The following is a 21,017-nucleotide window of genomic DNA, read 5'->3' as shown; positions in this document are numbered from 1 at the left end:
CTCTGGCGCTAAGGGCGGGGGTGGCCCTGTCGGGGATACCTCTTAGCCTCTCCCAGAATCCCTTCTTTTTGCCCCCCTTTGGCTCTATGCTGCTTGTGGTGGAAGAGGATAGGGGTCTGCTCAGGCCTCTGCTCATCTTCCATGCCCCTGCCCCAACTCTAGGGGTCTGGGAACCTCAGCAGGCTGGGATCATAGAGGCTTGCAGAGAGGGGGCTGTGGGCCTGGCCAGGCAGCCAAGGGCTGTGGTCTGGGGGACCAGGCCACATGTCTCCTCCATCTCGGCCCCCCAGGTCCTCACCTGCCCCAATGCCTCCTTCACTGACCTTGCTGAGATTGTGTCACGCATTGAGCCCGCCAAGGTAGCCACAGTGGATGGTGAGTTGGACACTCAGGACACACACCTGCATAGCTGAGGGTGGTGGTAGCCACGTCTCCTAAGCCTTGACACGCCCGACAAGCTGCCCTAAGCCGCCAACCTCCCTGGACCTCCTAAGCTGCAGGGGACACCTGGGGCACCATGGCATGGCCCCTGCCCTCAGGAGTCGATCAACATGGCCCTCTCCTCTGCCCAGATGAGTCTGACTACCAGACGGAGTATGAGGAAGAGCTGCCAGATGGCCCCAAGGACGCCTATGCTGACTTCCAGAGTGCCCCAGCCCACCTGGGCTCAGACTCGGTGAGCTGCCCAGCCCCACCTTTGCCCCTAGGCTGAGTCAGCGTTCAGGGCTCCAGGCAGGCATCTGCCCCGTCCCTGCTGCCCTACGGCGGTGCAGAGCCAGACAAACCTGGCCCAGGTTCAGCCCTCCAAGCTCACTCCCCATTTATATTGTGTGGTCTGCCTCCAGGAGGACGAGCCCTCGTTTCGGCATCGGCGCCCTGGTCTAGCTTTGCAGAACTGTCCTGGGACTCCTGCTTCCCCTAACACTCTGACCTAGAAGTCTCCACTTGGATGCACCCCACAGCAATGTGTGCCGCAGGCCTCCTTCAGAGACCCTGGCTCCTACCGCTCCTGGGAGGAGCTGCCAGGAAGACCCGGCAGGGGTCCAGGGCCCCATGCACCACTGAGCCCGGCATATCAGGCTGCTTTGGGTGGCTCTGGCCTGCGTGCGCCGGCAGCTTGTGGTGGGGCGCCGGGTCCTGGCACCCTCTGCACACACAGCAGTCCCCAGTGCTGTGCCCGCCTCTTCGGGGCTCCCAAGGCCTCTGAGATGTTGGAGCCCCTGGTGCATCCACTTTGTGTGTCAATAAAGGTAGATCTGATGGTGTGTGGACGCGTCCGTCGTCAAGGCCCCTGGGGCAGAATGCAGCACGACGGGTCCCAGTGGAGCCAGGGAGCAGCCCTGGCCCCCATCACTGCTCCACCGGCGGGCGGGGGCACATTCATGAGTGTGGCCTCGCCTGCTGTCCTCCGAAGTCACCATGTGGGGACCCCAGGCACCCCTCTGCTGGGGCTTGGACCCTCCAGCAACCACTGGCCAGACAGGCAGGACACCCTGGGTGCGGCCTGGGGCTGAGGCGCCCCGAGCTGAAAGGCGTCCCCGCCTGATGTCTCGGGCACCTTTCCCGCGGAACACGGGCTGCTCTCCTAGGCTGTGTGCCGCCCATGCCCGCTCAGGTCGTTAAATAGCGCCACGGAGTGCTTTGTACAAAAGAAGGGACAGCTCTGGCCCTACCCTTGGGGTCCGCAGCCCCCGCAAGTCTCTGGGGGGCAGGGAGACCCCTGGCCCGACGGCCCAGGACCTTGAAGCCAAGTGAGCCTCAGCCTCAGTTTCTCTGGTTCCCACCACCCCCGTCGCGACCTCCCCGGGGGGCGGAGCCACCGCCCCAGTTCCCTTCGGACGACCCATCGGGCCCCGACGTCACCCGCGGCCGCCCCCAGGCATGACGTCGTGGTGGGCGGGTCGCCTCCCAGCCCCGCCCTCCCGTGACGTCGTGGTGGGCGGAGCCGCCGCCCCCAGCCCCAGCCGCGCTCTCCCCGTGCGGCGGGACTCGCGGACGGCCCCGCGCGGCCATGCGGGTCCCGGGCCGGAGCCCCGGCGCGGTGCGGCTCCCCCGGCGGAGGCGGCGGGCGCGGGGCGCGCTCTGAGGCCGGGGGATGCGCCGCCGCCGCGACCATGGGCGCCGCCGCCTCCCGGAGGAGGGCGCTCAGGAGCGAGGCCATGTCCTCGGTGGCGGCCAAAGTGCGGTGAGTGCGGCGGGCCGGCCGCCGGGGCTCAGCGCCCGCGCCCTCCCCCGCGGCGGGGTTCGCGCCGCGTCCCCCTCCCCCGCTCCTACCCCCCTCGGCGCCGCTCCCCTCCCAGACCGCACGACGCCCCCCCCCACGGAGTGACGGGGTCTGGACAGAAGGCCGGCCTGGCCCCGGCCACGCTGCTCTGGGACCCCAGGGCCTCTGGAACTGCCACCTGCCAGCCCTGCGGTCTCTGGGGGTGGGACCGCACGGCCTGCCTGGGGTGACCCCGAACCCCCGCTCGCTGGTGCCCGGAGCCTGAGTGGGGGTGGGAGTGGGGGTGGGGGTGGGGGCCTCAGGCTCCGGTGTCGGGGGAGTCCAGAGGGGCCTGGGTGTACTGACGGCGCACCCCGCTGTCCACCCTTCAGAGCAGCCCGAGCATTTGGCGAGTACCTGTCCCAGAGTCACCCTGAGAATCGGAATGGTGCAGGTAGGGGCTCTCGAAGAGGTGCCAGAGGGGTGGGTCTGCAGCCCCGCCCCACCCCTACGACCTAGGGATGCTGTCCGGGCCCCGGGCCAAGCGCCAGTCCCAACCCTTGGGCTGTGAGTTCGGCTGCTGCCCTGCTGGGCTGGCTTCCTCACGCCCCCTGCCCTCCCTGGCCCAGAGCCCCAGGAGGAGCTCCGAGTCACTCATCACCATGGCACCCACCCAGCCTGGGCCGTTGGCATGGCAACAGGCCTCCTGGCACCCCCAGGGCTGGCACCGCTGTCTCTGGGGGCCAGCTGGTGGGGGGGAGGGGAGAAGTTGGCACTGGGCACACGGGTGCAGTGGTAGGCTGGGAGGTGGCCTGTTTATTCCTGTCCACCCCTGTCACCCACAGGTAGTACAGCTTGTCACCTCCACCCACACACACCCAGGGCCTGGGGCCCAGGTAGGAGGAGGGTGGGAGTCTCTGAGAGAAGTGCGCAGCTCGCAAACACCTTTTCTGAGGATGGCTGGGGCGTGGGATTCGGGCACTGGGGCTGGAGGGCAGCTCCCTCCACTGCTGGGCCAGGCACTCGCTGGGTGTTCTCTGCCCTCGCGGCACCAGGAGGGTGGGAGGGCAGGGCCAGAGGACTGCAGCTCACCTGCTGCCTCTCCCCCAGACCACCTGCTGGCGGATGCCTACTCTGGCCACGACGGGTCCCCCGAGATGCAGCCTGCCCCCCAGAACAAGCGCCGCCTCTCCCTCGTCTCCAACGGCCGCTACGAGGGCAGCCTCTCAGAGGAGGCTGTTGGTGGGCAGCCGGCCAGTGAGGGCCCCCAGCCCCGTGTGTACACCATCTCTGGGGAGCCGGCCCTTCTGCCCAGCCCGGAGGCCGAGGCCATTGAGCTGGCTGTGGTGAAGGGGCGGAGGCAGCGGGAGCGGCACCCCCACCACCACAGCCAGCCCCTGCGTGCCAGCCCGGGGGGGAGCCGAGAGGACGTCAGCAGGTCCTGCCAGAGCTGGGCAGGCAGCCGCCAGGGCTCTAAGGAGTGTCCTGGATGCGCCCAGCTGGCCCCTGGTCCAAGCCCCTCCCCTCGGACCTTTGGGCTGGACCAGCCACCTCTGCCTGAGGCCACCAACCGCCGCAAGAAGCTGGAGAGGATGTACAGTGTCGATCGTGTGTCTGGTGAGGGCAGGCCAAGGGGCGAGGGGTGGGTGCTGGGTTTTGCTGGCGACAACCACTGTCCAGGTCGTGGTGTACAGGGTGCTATGCAGCATTAAGTCAATCCAGGAGTGCTTCCTGCAGGAGGGGGACCAGGGGAATCTTGAGGATTGAGCAGGCACAAGACATGGTTTAGTTAGATCAGACTGCCTCTGGGGAGGTCTGAGGACTCGTACCTGCCCTGGGTCCCACTCCCCTCAGGAAGCACATGGCCATCTGAGCCTGGCCTGCCATCGGGCACCCTCCAGGATGGCTGAGCTGTTGGGAGGCTGGTGCACCCTGGAGGCTAACTGTGTCTAGAGGAGAGCTCTGTGGGACAGCGAGCAGCCCCCCTGCCTGCTGGCCCTAGGTCACTTCCTGAGGAGCAGGCTGCCAACAGCTGAGTCCCCACATCATCCCAGGTTGCCTTCTGGGCTTCATGTCAGCACAGCCTGGGCATCAGCATGGCCTGGGGTATGCGCTGCTCACCTCAGACTTCATGCTCCTCTGATGGACACAGCAGGAGGCTGGGGCAGGGGTGAGGCTGAGAAGGAACAGCACGCCCTCCTCCACCCGGTAGGGCCCATAGAGGTCCTGAGAAGGGAGGCCTCTACCCCAGCCCTCTTGGAATGGTCCCAGGGCATGGAGGGTGCAGGCAGCAGAGCAGGCCCCAGAGCCTCCGGAGGCTGCAGCCCTTGTCCCCCCTCCCCCTCCCTGCCTCACCAAAGGGAAGCAGAGTAAATCTTGGCCCTGGGCACCTTGGACACAGGCTGTGCTTCCAGAGCAGCGCTCCTCAGCCGTAGGCAGCCCCGGAGAGAGCTCAGCAAAGACCATCGTCACGAAGCTGCTGAGCTGTCTTGGCTTCAACAGCTGAGCAGGCTCATTGCCTGATAGCCCCTGCCAGTGTCCGCCCACCTGGGAGAGGGTTAGGAACCTGGTGCCCTTCGTCCATGGGTTTTGGCAGAGCAGGTGGGAGTACAGGCTGTGGGAATTCCTAGCCATCCTCACCACTTGTTTTATCTTGCAGATGACGTCCCCATCCGTACCTGGTTCCCCAAGGAAAACCTCTTCAGCTTCCATACAGCAACCACAACTATGCAAGCGTGAGTCATGACCTGATACACAGCCACAGCCTGGACCAGGGGCCTCCTCTTGGAGCTCGCTGCTCAGGAACTACTGCCATACCCTCATGACCCCAGGCCCACCTGCCAGATGTGACCCCAGTGCCGAGGAAGGCAGGGCTGGCCGCTCTGCTCCCCGAGCCCCCCAGCTGCCTCTCCATGCCCCCCTGCCATGGGCCTGTCCTCTGCTCTCCTGGCACTGGAGAGCCCTCATGGTCTTCCCCGGCCCTCACGGTCCTCAGGGGACTTAGCCTAGGACTGCAGCCGCTGCAGGCACCAGTGGCAGTGATTGTTCTAGGCCGCTGCCTCAGCTCAGCTCCCCAGACAGCCAATGACCTGTGTCCTGTACGCACCCCAAGGGGCCACACAGCAGGAGCCCCCTCCCCCGCTTGGGGCCTTTGGCGCCGTCTCCGTGACACATAGCTGGGTTTTCTAGAAAGGCACCCCTGGCTGCCAGGCTCCCTCCCCTTGTGCTACCCAGGGGGGCCCACCACAGCTCTCAGGCTGGCTGGGGGCAGCCCGACCACGTCACAGCACCTGGTGGCACAGGCCAGTGACCTCCGCGTCCACTGCCCTTTTGTGGGCTTCCCACAGCATAGCTAGTGCGCTGCCCATACTTGGTGTGCGAGTGAGGGACCCTCAGAGTCAATGACAGGGAAGGCAGTAACCGGGAATCTTGGGGGCTGCAGGGGTCGTGGCTCACTGTGTCTTCTCTCTCATGCTGCCCCTCCCGCCGCACCTCCAGCATCTCGTAAGTACCCTGTGGGACCTGAGCCTGAGAGCACCGTGGGGGACAGCCGTCCCTGGGGGAACCCTCCCAGCCCCCAGTAGGTTTGGGCAGGCCAGGGACAAGGGCGTGTTGTGCCCCAGCAAGCACCAAGGCCATGGCAGGGCCTGCCAGGTGCCGGGTGGAGACAGGGTGAGACAGGCCAGGACCCTTCTGCCTGGCCCGGCGCCCTGGATGCCCCTCCAGGCCCTGCGCTCATGTCTCTGTCCCCACGTCTCCGTCCCTCCTACCTGCGGCCAAGGGCAGTGCTGACTCGTGGTGGTTTCCCAGGGTGTTCAGGGGCTACGCGGAGAGGAAGCGCCGGAAACGGGAGAATGATTCCGCGTCTGTAATCCAGAGGTAGGGCCTGCCAGCCACTCGCCACCAGGGTCCGTCTCTTGTCTGTGCTGGTCTGGCCTGGACCCACTGGGCTCTGGCAGACCTGATGGGGGAAGGGCGGTGGCGACCACTGGCCTGGCCCTGCTCTGGGGACGCAGCAGGCAGGAGAGGTCGTGTGACCTGGGCCGCCGGGCCTGTTTTGGGGGGTCCGTTGACAGCCGGCTAGCCCACCCATGTCTCTCTCTGGCCTTTGAACCCCAGAGCTGTGGGGTCAGCAGCAAGCCCCACCTCAAAGATGTGACCAGAAACCTTGTCCATCTTGGACACTGGACCCTGGCTGGGCACAAGTCTGGGGGCAAAGACCCGTCTCTGAGGTGGCCCAGGGACACCGGCAGGGAGGGAGTCTCTAGGCTGCACACCTGCCTGGGGTTGGTACAGGCAGCTGGTCTGCCCTGAGCACTGGGAGAGGGGTCGTGGGCTTCGGGGGTGGACAGTGGAGGTGCGGGGCTGGGAAGGCATCGGTGGGTCAGGGCTTCCAAGGGGGCAGTGGGCAGGAAGGCACAGGTGCAAGGATTTCCATCCCTAAGGGGTGCAGGCAGGACCTCGGGCGACATCAGGCCTGGCCATGGGCAGTAGTGACAAGCAGAGGGCATGGGGGGGCTGACCACCGCCCCCCACCCTGGCGATCCTCAGCAGCCCCCGTGTTTCTTCCCCAGGAACTTCCGCAAACACCTGCGCATGGTCGGCAGCCGGAGGGTGAAGGCCCAGAGTAAGACCCCGGGCAGGTGGGCAGGTGGGCGGCGCTGCTCTCCAGCAGGGCTTCGCGGGCTGCTCGCTGCTCCTGAAAGACCCCCGCAGTCCTAACCCCCGCCAGCACCCTCCTCCCCGCTCCAGCACCCGCCCAGCTCCATCCCCTCCTTGGAACCTGGCTCTTAGGCTCCGCCTCTGGCTCCAGGCCCCACCCCCAGCCCCTCCGCACGGTCCCGCCTCTGGCCCCGCCCTTGGCCTCTGACCACCCCCCCTTGGCCGCCCATTTTCAGCGCTGGCAAGTTCGGGGGCACCGCTAACCCTGCTCGCCCTCCCTGGGCCATCAGGGGGCATCCTCTGACCTTCCAGGTCCCCAGGGGGTGGTGGGGTGGCCCAGGTCGGCCCGCCTGATGACCCTGCTGACCCCGCTGCTGACCCCGCTTTGCTCTCACTGCAGCGTTCGCTGAGCGGCGGGAGCGGAGCTTCAGCCGGTCCTGGAGCGATCCCACCCCCATGAAAGCCGACACTTCTCACGACTCCCGAGACAGTAGGTGCCGGCGCAGGGAGGTCCCCTAGGCCCCCAGCTCCTGCGCTGCACAGGGCCGACCTCCTGCCCCGGCAGCTAGGCTTGTGCGCTTCCGCTCTCTGAGCCTCAGTTTACCCCCCCCTGAGGTGGGGGCGCTGGTACCACCGACCTCGTGGGCAGGGTAACTAAGGGCAGGGCTGTGTGCTACACCAGCTCCAGGGCGCCGAGCGGCCAGGGCTGCACTGCCCACTCCATCCAGGGCACCCACTCACCCAGCTTCACTGGCCTCCCCAGGGTCCCCAATGCCACAGCATCCAGTGGCAGTGTTGCCAGGCTACTGGTGGCCTGTGTTGGTCTCTCACCTGCCCTGGGTGCTGGCTGGCCTGAAGGACCCTCCAGGAGCCTTCAGTGTGGGCTCTGTCCACCCCGTGTCTGCGGGCTGCAGCTGGGGGTACTGTGCTGCTCTGCAGTCCTGGTGACCCATCCTGCCCCCCAGGTAGTGATCTGCAGAGCTCGCACTGCACCCTGGGGGAGGCCTTTGAGGATCTGGACTGGGAGACTGAGAAGGGCCTGGAGGCTGTGGCCTGTGACACCGAGGGCTTTGTGCCCCCCAAGGTCATGGTGAGGTCGGGCCGTCTTTGCCCTGTTCCTATTCCAGCCGGTCCTGGGCTGGTGGGGGCGGGGAGTTCCTTTTTCTTCCAGGAGCCCAATTGGCTCTACCTGCATGTGATACAGCCACAAGGCCTCCCAGCAGCCTCGAGGGGGATGGGGGGCAACCTTGGGGCCCTCCCACGACCCGGGGCTCCCAGGCAGCTGGGCCCTGAGCAGCTCCCCACGCTGTCTCCAGCTCATCTCCTCCAAGGTACCCAAAGCTGAATACATCCCGACCATCATCCGCAGGGACGACCCATCCATCATCCCCATCCTCTATGTGAGTACCTCTGCCCCTGGGGCTGGGTGGGCTGCTGCCCGCAGGGCCCTGACCCCCATGTGGCCTGTATCTGTTTCAGGACCACGAGCATGCGACTTTTGAGGACATCCTGGGTATGTGGCCTCCAAGCCCCCCAGTGTGTGGGAGGGAGGGTCCCTGGGGAACAGAGCTCACACTGCCCCCTCCCTAGAGGAAATAGAGAAGAAGCTGAATGTCTACCACAAGGGGGCCAAGATCTGGAAGATGCTGATCTTCTGCCAGGTGGGGCTCGGGCTGTGGGTGGGGGCGGGGTGGGGGCAGTGATCGGGCACTCTCCGTGTGCGCCCCAGGGGCCAACCGCCGTCTCCTCCAGGGTGGGCCCGGACACCTGTACCTGCTCAAGAACAAGGTGGCCACGTTTGCCAAAGTGGAGAAAGAAGAGGACATGATCCAGTGAGTGGGCAGGGGGGCCACCCCAGCCCCTGCGTCCTGGCCCCCCATCCTTGCCCTGGGGGCCTGGGCAGAGGCCACCTGTGACCCACGCCTCCCCTCACAGCTTCTGGAAGCGGTTGAGCCGCTTGATGAGCAAAGTGAACCCAGAGCCAAACATCATCCACATCATGGGCTGCTATATTCTGGGGAATCCCAACGGGGAGAAGGTACAGGGATGCCCCCACCCCACCCCCCCGCCCCAGACCCTGCCCTGGGCTTGCGGACAATCCAACCCCCCTAACCTCTCATTGGTCATTCTACCCTCCTTTCTTTTTTTAGCCCCCAGGGTCCCTTGTGCTTGATCCCCGTGGGGGGTCCTGCTGCCCCAACACTGTCCCCCACCCTCTCCCTCCCCCATCCTGAACTCATGGCCCTGCCCTGCCCTTCCAGCTCTTCCAGAATCTCAGGAGCCTCATGACCCCATACAGGGTCACCTTCGAGTCCCCATTGGAGCTGTCGGCCCAAGGTGAGTTTCCAGGCTGGTTGGCAGCCTCAGGTCGCATCCGGGAGCCAAGGCCTGAGTCCTGGCCTTTCTTCTTCTGCCCAGGGAAGCAGATGATCGAGACCTACTTTGATTTCCGGCTGTACCGCCTGTGGAAGAGCCGCCAGCACTCGAAGCTGCTGGATTTCGAGGACGTGCTCTGAGGGCCAGGCCTGCACCCGGCTGCTCCCTTGGACTAGTGGCTGGGGCTGGGCCGCGTGGGTCCCAGTGTTCACGGCCTATTCAGGGCACCCTCAGATGTCCCTCAGGTTCCCTGCCAGGGGGTCTGGCCCTCACTGCACCACGGGCCACAGAGGTCAGAGCCTCGGCCCACGCAGCCAGGGGTTGCCCGGCAGCCAGACGCTGATGGGGCCTCAGCCCTGTACCGGGCAGCTCCTCAATGTGGGTTCATAGAAATAAGTGCAATTTTCACACCCCCAAAACAATTCGAAGGGAAGCAGCATTACTAGTTGAATAGTTCAGTGCTCTGTTACCAGTTATGGTGTAGACAACCCAGTCCGACATGTGTTCAGGACCCTCTCTGCCCCCAGCCACCCCCCAGCCCTGCCGTATTTGATCACCAGCACCAGGGCGGCCCGTCTGTGGGGCAGTGCTGCCCGGCTCTCCGGCCTGGCTCCAGCCCTGGCCGAGACCCCGATGGTTTGCGCTTGTGCCCTCTTGTACCCCCTGCTTCCTCTGACCTCAGCCGCACCGGCCCAGCAGGGGCACCTGGGCAGTGGTGGAGGGGGCAGGCCTGCGCTGCCCTGGAGGAGGTTCTGGGTTGAGCTGGGTCCTGCCTGCTCCCCAACCTCCAGCAGCCGCCACCCCAATGCTGCAGTGTGGCTCAGCTCTCGCCTGCCCAGGTCTGCAGCACTCTCCCAGTGCATAGGGTTCCGCGGGGCGGCTGGGCTGGGTCCCGGGGGGCGGGCACCCCCGCAGCTCTGAGCAGCCAGTGGACTGCGGGCCTGTGGCCTTTCTGGGCCAGCTCTTGTATATAGCTGGGGCTCGGGGGCAGGCCCCCCTTCACAGAGCCTGGGTCTGAGGACACTTGGCTGTTCCCTCAGCAGAAGGAGGGGCAGGGGTGTGTGCTGGGCTCTGAATGATGTACGATATATCCCTTAGAGTGACCATTAAACCTGACCCTCCGCTGCGGCTGCCGCCTCAGTCTCCTCTCTCAGCACTGTCCACTGTCTCCAGGGGGCCAGGAACTTTGGGGCCTCCTGGCCTGGGGTGGCTGCCTGCACACCTCTGACTGGACACAGAGCTGGGGGGCCCCAGACACTCCTGCTGAGGGGCATGCTCCACAAGAGGGTCTAGCCGTGGGGAGGGTGAGCTCCTTCAAGAGGGGAGGGCAGATACCCCTACACCCTGCCGCCCCAGCACCAAGCAGAGGGGTCCACCCACCCCTTAGACCCCCTCACGTATGGTCAGCGTGACCCTAGGACCAGCTGGCCGTGCTCTGCTGGCTGTGCCCAGTGCTCTCGGCCGGGTCCCCCATGGCCCCAGGATGAAGCAGCAGGTGCTGGGGGCCAGGAGGAGTGTGGGAGCCGAGCAAGTGGGCAGCTGATGTGTAGGTGGCGACGGGAGCAAGTGAACCCATAGGCACGTGGACCAGGTGCTATCCGTGCTCATGTGCTGGGCTGTGTCATGTGCAAGGTTTCAGTGCCTGGGCCCTGAGCCCTGATGCAGCCGCCCTGCTCCCCCCACCTGCAGCCTGTGCGGTGCTGCCTGGCTTCCTGTCCATGGGTGTCAGTGCCTGTACAACCGTGAGGCTGGTGCTCCCCTCATGACCCAGTGGCCTGCACATTGTGTGCAGCCCTCACCTGGGACCCGCTGGAGCCTGGGTCCCTGCCCCTTCCTGTCCCCTGGCTTCTCATGGGCCCTGAGACACCTCTGCCTTGGTGTATGCCCCCTAGGGTCCCTGGGGAAGGCAGAGAGGGGCAAAGGTTGGCCAGCAGGTGACTCTAGGGCTCACGGGCAAATGTGCGGAGGAGACACCGGGGGAAGGTGGTGGCAGATGGGGCCGAGGCTGGCCGGGGTCACGGCTGCACCCCCCGCAGCAGTGAGAGGCAGGGGTGGAGGTGGAGGGTCCCCCACCTACGTCCTGTGCTAATAAGGAGAGTAGGGCAGCCCATGGGAAGCTGGCCAAGGGCATCCAGGGGCTGATAGGCATGTGGTCCATCAGGGACCCCATGGGAGCCAGCGGGGGGACACGGCCTTTCTTGCCTTTTGGTTTGGCACAAACATTAGGATACTTGGTGCCCAGTTCTGGTGAGTGGGCGGGAAAGGTCCCATGGGTCATTAGAGCATTTAAGGAAGGTAGTCTGATGTGGGGCATCTGGGCCTCTGGCCCTTGATCTGGGCCCAGGTCATGATCCAGGTCAAGCCCTGCACGGGGCACCAAGCTCAGCGGGGAGTTTGAGGTTCTCCCCTCACCTCCTCCCCTGCCCCCTGCACACTCGCTTCACTCTTGCTGTTTCTCTAATAAAGCTGAGGTGCGTGCGTGTGTGGCTCCCGAGCAGCAACCCCTGCCATGCCCCCCTGCCCCACAGGCAGACGCCCGCTGCCCTGGTTTGCGCCTTCGTTGGGGCCAGGCTGGGTCATACACTGGGCTTTCCCAGAAGCAAGTGGTTCCAAAGGGCCGTTGATCAGGGGGAGGACTTCAGGCTTTGTCATAGTGAACAGGGGAGTGAGCAGCAGTGAAGGGAGTCCTGCTCCCTCACCCTGACCTGTGCACCCTCACAGTGACCCGAAGACCTGGCCTGGGGATGGTGCTCGTCTCTCCAGATGGCATGGGCACTGCTGGCCTCCACCCTTGAGGCCTTGCTCAGGACATGTGGGCACCCGGCCTGCCCCTTTCAGGCCCTGCAAATGGGCGCTATGGTAGGACACTGGGACCTGGTGTGCTAGGGGGGATGACCTGAGGGGGGGCGCAATTCCTATCCTGGGAGGTAGAGGAAAGGAGCTGTCCATATAGGGATGCAAGCACGGCTACCCACGGGGTGGAGGGGGACCACGGCCAGGACATGCCCGCTACACCTCCCCATTGCCATCTCCAGCCTGGCCTCTGTGCAGGCCCCTCAAGCACCCCTGCCAGCAGCACGGGGCACCTCTGCCTCCCCTGGAACTCTCTGGTGCCCCCTCATCATGACATTGAAGCTCGCACTTGGCACCACCACCTGCCCCCCCGCTTTTGGAAGGGACACGTGCCAACAGCTCCACTGACAAAGCCTGCACACACTAAGGGAGCAGGGCCAGCATGTCTGCGGGCCCAGGAACGGCAGCCATGCAGGCTGAGTACGGAGGAGGTGCAGAGGCCACCTGCAAGGATGTTGGTGACCTGAGCCCTGCGCTTAGGCCCTGCACCACAGACCGGCTGCTCCCGGAGGCGGGCCCAGCAAAGCCAAACGGGAGATGTGGTGAAGGGAAGGGGGTGCCATGGTGGGAGGACCACCCAGGCCGCAGGGGCAGGCCAGACCCCATTTCCCAGGATGGTATCCGAGTGGGAGCCCTAGGGACCGGCCAGCAGGGAGAGGCTGCAGCACCTGGCACCATAGCCAGGGTCCCAGACAGAAACTGCCAAGACGACGCACAGACGTGCAAACACGACAGGGCCGTGAAGAGGATGCTGCCTCCAGTGTGGGCGGACACGAGAAGGTGGATGTGGCCTTGCTCACCCTCCACTGAGCTATGTCTGCTGCTATCCCGGTGCTCAAGGGCTTTCCTGCCCTCCACGTCCCTAAGTGATCCTGCAAGTATTGGTTTGGGGATCATAAAAAAGTCTTGGTTAGTAGACAAAATTGTAAATAGAAACTCCACAAATAAGGAGGACTGTGTCAACAAATGAAATCCAGAAAAATATAAAGAAGAGAATGTAACACCATCAGAGAGAGTCTTCTGAGACTTTAAGGCTGGTTTTGTATCAAGAAAAAACCATGAACACCCTGTATCGAGAGTCTAAGGAAGGAAAAACCACACGGGCGCGTTAATGGACGAGGTGAAAGCACCAGGAAACAGAACTTTCATCGATGAAGAAAACGTCTCCAGCAAAGGAGAAGGGAGCTTCCTCAACTCAAAGGAGGGTGTCTGCCTACAAGCACTGCAGAGCTCCACGCCAAGTGGCCGAACGCTCTTCCCTCAAGGTCGGGGACAAAGCACAGGTGCTGACCCTGCACCTGCTCAACGTGCCAATAAGCCAAGAAAGGGAAATACAATGCAGGCCCATGGGAAAGGAAGTGGTGAGGCTGCTCCTCCCTATCGATGGCGGAGGTTCCAAATCCCGGGAACTAATGAGTGAGCACTGGGCTGCAGGCCAGCACCCGAGGACCAGCTGCATTCTTACTTGCTCCTCATGGACAGTTAGTTGAATATGGAATTTAAAATAATACGATGTAGGTGCCTGGGGAGCTCAGTGGCTGAGCGTCTGCCTTCGGCTCAGGGTGTAGTCCTGGGGTCCTGGGATCGAGTCCCGCATCAGGTTCCCCGCGGAGAGCCTGCTTCTCCCTCTGTGTCTCTGCCTCTCTGTGTGTCTCATGAATAAACAAGTAAGGTTTTTAAAAATAATAATAGGATGTGTAATAGCTCCCACAAAAATGAAATACTTGGGTACAAACTAACAAAATACACACTATAAAATATAAGACCAAGACTTGAAAGTCAGACCTGAGACCATGGAATGACCAGAAGAAGCTCCTTGGTGTTGGTCTTAGTGATGATAGTCACCAGCACAAGAAATAAACAAGTGCAACCACATGAAACCAAAAATCCGCTAACAGAGGATCCCGTCCACGGAGCAGACAGGCAGCTTGCAGATGAGGAAAGATCATTGCCAATCGTGTCTGCTGGGGGCTGGTGCCCAAAATTCACACGGCTCAGCAGTAAAAAACAAAAACAAAAACAAAAAAAAAACAAAGAACAAGCTGATTAAAAGATGGGCAGAGGACCCCACAGACACGTTTCCAAGGAAGACCTCCCAATGGCCAATAGACACGTGGAAGATGGTCATACCCAGCTGCAAATCCAACCACAATGAGATGTTACTTCACACCTGTGACAGTGGCTCAAACCAACAACATGAGACACAGCAGGTGTTAGTGAGGACACAGGGCAAGGGCAAGGGCCTCCTGGCCTGTGGGCAGGGATGCAAACTGGGGGCCTCTGTGGGGATATGGGGGGGGTGGTCCTCAGGAGGATGAAACTGGAGCCACCCCAGGACTCAGCCTTGAACCACCAGACACTCACCCAAAGGAGACCAACATGCTAGTTTGAGCAGATCTGTGCCTCCGTCATCGCAGCATTACTCAGGGCAGGATGGGGGCAACTTGTGTCCAGCAGGGGATGATCGGAGGTAGATGGGGCGGGTCCGTGGGGCGGAGCCTGCTTATCAGGCAGACAGAGCTACAGCCTGTGACCTCCCATACGCAGAATGTGTGAGACAGAGAAATGGGTTCACTTGGCCGTTGTGCTCAAATAAGCTGAATTCAAAAACACACATGTGCAGGATCGTGGTTCTGAAAACTAGAAATTCTGGCCAAAGAACATATTTAAAAGACCTAAATCCTAAATAAACAGGACTGTGTTCGCAGACCCGAAGGCTGACACTTGTGAGGCTGTCAATTCTCCCTAAAATGGTCGCAGAAATTTCAGAAGGAGGTTTTGTAGCTAGAGAGGCCGGCAAACTTTACCTGGAAGCACATAGGAGCGAGGAGAACTAAGCAACTTTCAGGAGACACGAAGCTGGATAGGGGCTTTGCTGTGCTCCCAGGGCTTCCAGGGCACGGCAGCCAGAGGTACACGCCGGCCCAGCTCAGACAGACATGGGGCAGGCGGACACAGCAGGATCCAGAAGGAGGCCGCACACGTGGCCAGGTGCGTGAGAAGGGGGCATGAGAGGTCATGCGGGAAGGAGGGTGCTCTCGGCAGTGGGGCCATAGTCGGGCCATCCCTGCATGGTGGCCGTGACCTTGGCCGAAACCATGCAGCGCATGCGAAACAGAGGCACCGTGGCTCTAAACACACGTTGTGAACCAGGCATCTCGGAGACTAGCAGCTGGGCAAGAGCTTCCAGTAGAGGCAGGAAGGGCAGGGAGCACAGGCCCAGGGAGGGCAGCCCTAGGGCAGTGGGTGGGCACTGGCCTCATGGCCACAGACGGTCCTCCTTTCCTGGTTCCAGTGCCGGGTCGTGAGTATCCCTAGGTCAGTTAGGCCTACGCATACATCAAGGGGGGGTCTCCTGATGGACTGTCCGTGCAGCCGGGGGTCACTCAAGCCCCTGAGCTGAAAGCCGCCTCTTCAGACTCCTTGACTCTCATGGGAAGACATGAAAGAATCCAGTTTAAAGGGAGGAGATGTGACACGTGATTGGGGAAGATGCGTGTGCACATCAGTGCTGCACAGGTGCCCAGGATCCCAGCCATGGGGGCAATGCGAACCCATAATGAGGCTTCACCCATCAGATCAGCTGAAGTTAAAAATCATGACCCCAAATGCTGGGGAGGAGGCGGGAAGCTGGACCTTGCTGCAGACCTAGGCAGTTTGGAATCCAGGTCAACATGACTTGGCCATGTGCTCGGCAGTGTGTCTCCCGGGGGCGATCTGGGCACCAGGACCTCCACAGCCACGGCCAGAGTGAAGACTCCCCAGATGCTTCCCCGAGGCAGGCCAGCCAACATGCACCCCATCTATACGGACTGGCCCAGGCGCAGGAGGGACCAGGAAGCACTCTGCTCTGCGTGGGGGCCACCAGGCTCACCCAGCCCCGTGGCCACCTCCCAGCAACAGGACTGTGACCAGAGGCATTTGGCAGGGTGGGGGACCAGGGGGACAGGGCACGACCCAAGGGGCACGGGGAGGGGTGACTGGTGGTGTTCCTGTGTGTCTACACACATGCAAAAACAGAGCGACTTCATTGTACACTCAAAATAACCAAACAGCAGCACCAGGGAGCTGGGTGTCCCTGTCCTCCCTGGACCATGTGTCAGTTAGGCCTCCTCTGGCCTTTGCTCTGGCCAAGCCCTGGGTCACCGGAGTCTGACCTGCCCTTAGGCCAAGCCCAGGCTGCCCGCAGGGGAGGGCAGGGTCAGAGGGCAAAGTCTGTGCGTGCAGCCTCCAGAGGGGTGGGGGCCCCTGGGCGGGCCACTGAGTGGGGCAGGTGGGGCGAGGTCGTAACCCTGGGGGGTGACCCTGGGGGATGAGGGTGACCCCTCAGCGGGGCCTGAGCTCACTGCACAGAACTGGTGGCCAGTCTGGATTGGGCATGAGCAGTACCCACCGGTGGGGACCCTTCCCAGACCCTGTCACCTGCTGCTGAGGCCCAGGTGGAGGAGGGTGGTGACCAGCAGAGGGACGGAGGCGGGACAGCACTTGGCAGGAGCCCAAGGGACGGGAGCCCGAGGGACGGCCGCCCAGCTCTGTCCTCGCTGCAGCAGTCTCTCTGGCAGCACAGGTAAGGGGAGCTGTCCCGGTCAGAGGGGGACTGTCCTGGTCAGGAGGGGGCTGTGCTGGTCAAGGGGGGCTATCCTGACAGTGGAGGAGTTTGCCCATCCTCTGGCTGGGGGTCTCAGGATGCGTGTTCTTGGGGGGAGCTCTGAGAGGGGTTCCGGCATCCCTGGGCCCTGCCTGTGACCTGCATGCTGGGTGGGGACCCAGGCTGGGTCTCCTCCGGACCTGAGAGGCCACCCACCTTCGGAGTCTGTCCCTCCTGCCTTAAAATGGGACCCTCACCTCGCAGCCCATCCTGTCCCTGGTCACTGGGGGCCATGGCCTCATGGTACTACCTCCCCTGCCCCTCACTCAGCTTGAAATCACCTGCGTTTATCTCCATTTCTGTGAGGGTCACAGTGAACACCCAGTCGCAGGACCTCTAGCACGGGAGACCCCAGGGAGTGGTGCCTTCGGGGGGGACACCAGGTGCCTAGACTCCTGAGGGCCCCTCGCACGGCCTGGCCTGGGGTGTTGGGGCCCCTGTGCTAAGCGTGTTCCTGGCTCAGCCCAGCCAGTGGCCCAGAGCCCGTCTGGAGCCAACTAAACCATTTCGGAATCCAATGACAGAAGCCAGGGGTTGTTTTTTTTTTTTTTTTTTTTTTTTTGGGGGGGGGGGTTCAACCAGAAACCAGCGTCTTTGTTCCGAGCTCCCCAAGCTCAAGGTCCTTAGTCATGACGTGCTCCTCAGGCCCCTGCCAACCACACTCCTCAGAGGACACTTGAGGCTCCCTGGACCCCCAGCCAGGCACCTATGCCCACCAGGATCAGGTTGGGGCTGCAGAGAGGAGGCAGGAGGGCAGCAGAGGAGGGGGGCTGGGTCCCTTGAGGTCAGTTGCGCTGACCTGCAGTGCGGGACTCCTTCCCCCAGGAGGGCAGGGGAGGGGGCTGCCTAGAAGACACCATGGCCCCGGCATGAGGAAGAGGCTCCTCTGGATGCCACCGCCTCACCATTGCTCATCTCAGGCTAGCCCTGGCCCCTTGGCACCCCAGGCAGGCCTGGCTCTGACATGCTGGTCTTTGGCCCTGCCCACCAACCATGAGGATAGAGACCCACCAACCAGGAAGGACAGAAACCCACCCACCAGGAAGTACGGAGGCCCACCGACCAGGGAGGATGGAGACCCAGTGACCACGGAGGACAGAGGCCCAGTGACCAGGGAGGACGGAGGCCCACCAACCAGGGAGGACACATTGACCTTCCAGGGCAGGCAGCGTCTGCAGCTGCAGCACAGAGAGTCTGGGTGCCCACAGGTGCCCCCTCTGCAGGTGCCCAGCCCTCATGGGGCCGACCTGGAAGCAGCGGGTCCTAAGCACCCTGCTGGGGGCCACAGTGGCCTCAGGCCTCACCACGCTCATCCTCATCCTGGTGGAGGCCACCAGTGTCCTCCTGCCCACAGACACCAAGGTAGGCCCTGGGCTGGGGCAGGAGGAGGCTGGGCAGGCGGCACCATCCTGACCCTGCTGTCACCCTCAGTTTGGGGTCGTGTTTGACGCCGGGTCCACCCACACGTCCCTCTTTGTGTATCGGTGGCCAGCAGACAAGCAGAACAGCACAGGCGTGGTCAGCCAGGCGCTGGCCTGCCAGGTGAAAGGTCAGGAGGCAGCGCCTCAGCGGTGTGGGTGTGGACAGCTGTGGCCTGCTCCCTGGGTGGGATTCACGTGCGGGGGGGCAGGAGTGGCACCAGCTGGGGGGAGGCCGGAGCCAGTGGGGGCTGCGTTCACGTCCTTTAGCAAGTCAGTTAATTGACCCGAAAGAAAAGTGGTCAGAGAGGTTGGGGGAGTGACCTGGGTGGCTCAGCTCATGGCGGCGCTGGAGCCGAGCTGTCTGCCTGCAGGGACCTGGCACAGCACCCACCAGCCTGTCATCCCCTCTCCCTGTGGCGTTGCAAGGCCTTCCCCGTGTGTGTCACCACCCCCTGTCCTCCCTTAGACAGACATGGGCCTTGGATTCAGGGCCCCAGGGGGCCTGCTGAGCCTCCTCTTAAGATCCTTAATTATATCTGCAAAGACCTTTTTCCCAAATAAGATCTCACCCAGAAGTCCTGGGATAAAGACACTGCCGGGCCTCCTGGGGGCACCGAGCAGCTACAGCCCTGTGTCCCGGGTGCTGTGTTTCAGGGCCAGGCATCTCTTCGTATGCCTCTGACCCTGCGCAGGCTGGGGAGAGCCTGCAGGGCTGCCTGGAAGAGGCCCTGGTGATTATCCCACAAGCAAAACATCAGGAAACGCCCGCCTTCCTGGGGGCCACAGCTGGCATGAGGCTGCTCAGGTGAGGGCGGCCCAGGGCCCAGTGCCCAGCGCTCGCAGGAGGAACCCCCAGGAGCTGAGGGGCCAAGGCCGCAGCAGGTGGGCGGGCGGCAGGGCCGTGGGTTTCCCACTTGGGCAGCTGGTCCCGTCCACGCAGCCAGAAGAATGGCTCCCAGGCCACAGCCATCTTTGCGGCAGTCAGCCAGGCCCTGGGCCGGTCTCCCCTGGACTTTCGGGGTGCTGAGCTCCTGACTGGGCAGGACGAAGGTGCCTTTGGCTGGATCACCATCAACTACGTCCTGGGCAGGCTGGTCCAGGTGCCACGGCTGCCCCGGGGAGGGGGACCAGGGCTGGGGTTGGTGCGGCAGGTGCCGGGACTCACTGCACCTGTTGGTCCCCAGTACTCTTTCTCTGGAGAATGGATCCGGCCCCTGGAGGGGACCCTAGTGGGTGCCCTGGACATGGGTGGGGCCTCCACGCAGATCACCTTTGTGCCCAGAGGCCCTATCCTGGACGAGAGCAGTCAGGCCACCTTCCGCCTCTATGGCTCTGAGCACCGCGTCTACACCCACAGCTACCTGTGCTTTGGCCATGACCAGATGCTGACTAGGCTCCTGGCTCAGCTGGTTCAGGTTGGCCTGGCTGTAGGGAAAGGGGGGGCGGCAGGACAGCCTCTGGGCCTGTGCTAGGCTCCAGGCTGCCCCCTGACCTCTTGCAGGCCAGCCCCGGCCCCCTGGTCTGCCACCCATGCTACCATAGAGGCTACCGGGCCATGCTGTCCCTGGCCACCCTGTACGAGTCACCCTGTGTGCATACCCCGCCCCCCCAACATGGGGCAGGGAACCTGACCGTGGAAGGAACGGGGAGCCCCACAGCCTGTGTCTCAGCTATCCAAGGCCTCTTCAACTTCTCCAGCTGCGAGGGCCGAGGACACTGCACCTTCGACGGGGTCTACCAGCCCCCCGTGCAGGGCCAGTTCTATGTGAGCACTGTCCTGTCGCCCCCCGGGTCCTAGCCTCCTTCTGGAGCCCCAGGGGCCTGATGCCAGGCGGGGGCCTTGGGGACTCGGCCTGCCGCACACTGGGGCTCCCTTGACCGGGGCCCCCGGCACCGGCCCAATGCAGGCGCACCCACCTGACTCCTTGTGCCCAGGCCTTCTCGTCCTTTTACTACACCTTCGCCTTCTTGAACCTCACGTCCAAGCAGCCGCTGGCCACTGTCAACACCACTGTGTGGGAGTTCTGCCAGAGGCCCTGGAAGCAGGTAGGGGACATGCGGGGTCCCCAGCACAGCCTCCCGGTGCCCTAGGCTGCAGCAATCACAGGCACGAGGCACGACCCAGGCCATGTGCTTGGGTGGGTCCAGCCCCCATGGGACGGGAGGGGTGCATCCCCCCGCCCCTCAAATGCCGGCCCCCAGGTGGAGGCAAGCGCACGGGGGCAGGAGCGCTGGCTGCGTGACTATTGTGCCTCGGGCCTGTACATACTCACGCTGCTGCTGGAAGGCTACGGCTTCAGTGAAGAGACCTGGCCCAGCATCGAGTTCCGCAAGCAGGTGATCACCTCCTGGGCCCAGCCATCCGGGGCAGGGGCTCTGGGGCAGCTGCCCTTACCAGCCTCGTGTCCCACAGGTCGGCGGCACCAGTATTGGCTGGACGCTGGGCTACATGCTGAACCTGACCAGCATGATCCCAGCCGCCGTGCCCGCCCAGTGGAGGGCCCAGAGTTATGGCGTGTGGGCAGCAGGTGCTGGCTTCATGGTGCTTACGCTCGGGGCCACTCTTGGAGCTGCTGCTGTCCACCTCCTCTGGCCCCACAGCTGAGTGGGCCACCACCCACTGTTGGAGGCCCAGGCCCAGCTCCCACAGCCCAGGGCTGCCTTCCGCGCTCCTGACCCATATGGCCTCCCTGTCCTGGGGGCCCTGGTCTCGTGCTCAGACAGCCACGCTCTGTCCTCAGGGTTGCTGTGGGCTGGTCAGGGTGTGCTGTGGCCCCCCTCCTGCTCCCTTCCCGCCTCCCCCTCCTACCCCCCTCTGCTCTCCTCCCGTCACCCCCTGCTCCTCCCTTGCCCC

The 21,017-nt window shown here is 63.5% G+C and overlaps 3 protein-coding genes across 18 annotated transcripts in view; all 3 read left to right on the top strand.

The window, feature by feature from the left end:
- PNPLA7 (patatin like domain 7, lysophospholipase) overlaps window positions 1–1,265 on the top strand; it is a 65,516-nt gene extending 64,251 nt beyond the window's left edge. For all 6 annotated transcript variants that reach the window (XM_077851604.1, XM_077851607.1, XM_077851606.1 and 3 more), the window contains 3 exons: window positions 291–375; window positions 573–676; window positions 846–1,265. In XM_077851604.1, the coding sequence (XP_077707730.1) occupies window positions 291–375; window positions 573–676; window positions 846–935 (279 nt within the window). In that variant the 3' untranslated portion in view covers window positions 936–1,265. The remainder of the gene's footprint in view (window positions 1–290; window positions 376–572; window positions 677–845) is intronic.
- A 708-nt stretch (window positions 1,266–1,973) lies between these two features.
- Window positions 1,974–10,369, top strand: NSMF (NMDA receptor synaptonuclear signaling and neuronal migration factor). 9 transcript variants are annotated; one of them, XM_077851592.1, is made up of 15 exons: window positions 1,974–2,185; window positions 2,596–2,657; window positions 3,314–3,820; window positions 4,863–4,938; window positions 5,990–6,082; window positions 6,778–6,854; window positions 7,266–7,359; window positions 7,835–7,955; window positions 8,182–8,265; window positions 8,345–8,378; window positions 8,456–8,526; window positions 8,618–8,697; window positions 8,801–8,903; window positions 9,127–9,202; window positions 9,284–10,369. In XM_077851592.1, the coding sequence occupies exons 1-15, from the start codon at window positions 2,115–2,117 to the stop codon at window positions 9,379–9,381; spliced, it is 1,647 nt and encodes a 548-aa protein (XP_077707718.1). In that variant the 5' UTR covers window positions 1,974–2,114; the 3' UTR covers window positions 9,382–10,369. The 9 variants fall into 9 exon arrangements, with proteins under 9 accessions (XP_077707718.1, XP_077707725.1, XP_077707723.1 ...); XM_077851594.1 differs by having other exon boundaries at window positions 1,975–2,185; window positions 6,014–6,082; XM_077851593.1 differs by having other exon boundaries at window positions 1,976–2,185; window positions 6,778–6,830.
- Window positions 10,370–16,347: 5,978 nt separating this feature from the next.
- Window positions 16,348–20,969, top strand: ENTPD8 (ectonucleoside triphosphate diphosphohydrolase 8). Of its 3 annotated transcripts, XM_077851590.1 has the most exons (9): window positions 17,559–18,104; window positions 18,174–18,291; window positions 18,818–18,968; window positions 19,104–19,263; window positions 19,348–19,578; window positions 19,665–19,928; window positions 20,099–20,209; window positions 20,366–20,500; window positions 20,577–20,969. In XM_077851590.1, the coding sequence occupies exons 1-9, from the start codon at window positions 17,979–17,981 to the stop codon at window positions 20,766–20,768; spliced, it is 1,488 nt and encodes a 495-aa protein (XP_077707716.1). In that variant the 5' UTR covers window positions 17,559–17,978; the 3' UTR covers window positions 20,769–20,969. The 3 variants fall into 3 exon arrangements, with proteins under 3 accessions (XP_077707717.1, XP_077707715.1, XP_077707716.1); XM_077851589.1 differs by having other exon boundaries at window positions 17,558–18,104; window positions 20,366–20,969; XM_077851591.1 differs by lacking the exons at window positions 17,559–18,104; window positions 18,174–18,291 and adding an exon at window positions 16,348–16,661 and having other exon boundaries at window positions 20,366–20,969.
- The last annotated feature ends 48 nt before the right edge of the window (window positions 20,970–21,017 follow it).

The sequence above is a fragment of the Canis aureus genome, chromosome 16 (genome assembly GCF_053574225.1).
Source record: "Canis aureus isolate CA01 chromosome 16, VMU_Caureus_v.1.0, whole genome shotgun sequence".
NCBI classification, from domain to species: Eukaryota; Metazoa; Chordata; class Mammalia; order Carnivora; family Canidae; genus Canis; species Canis aureus.
This window is presented reverse-complemented; position numbering and strand designations above follow the sequence as displayed.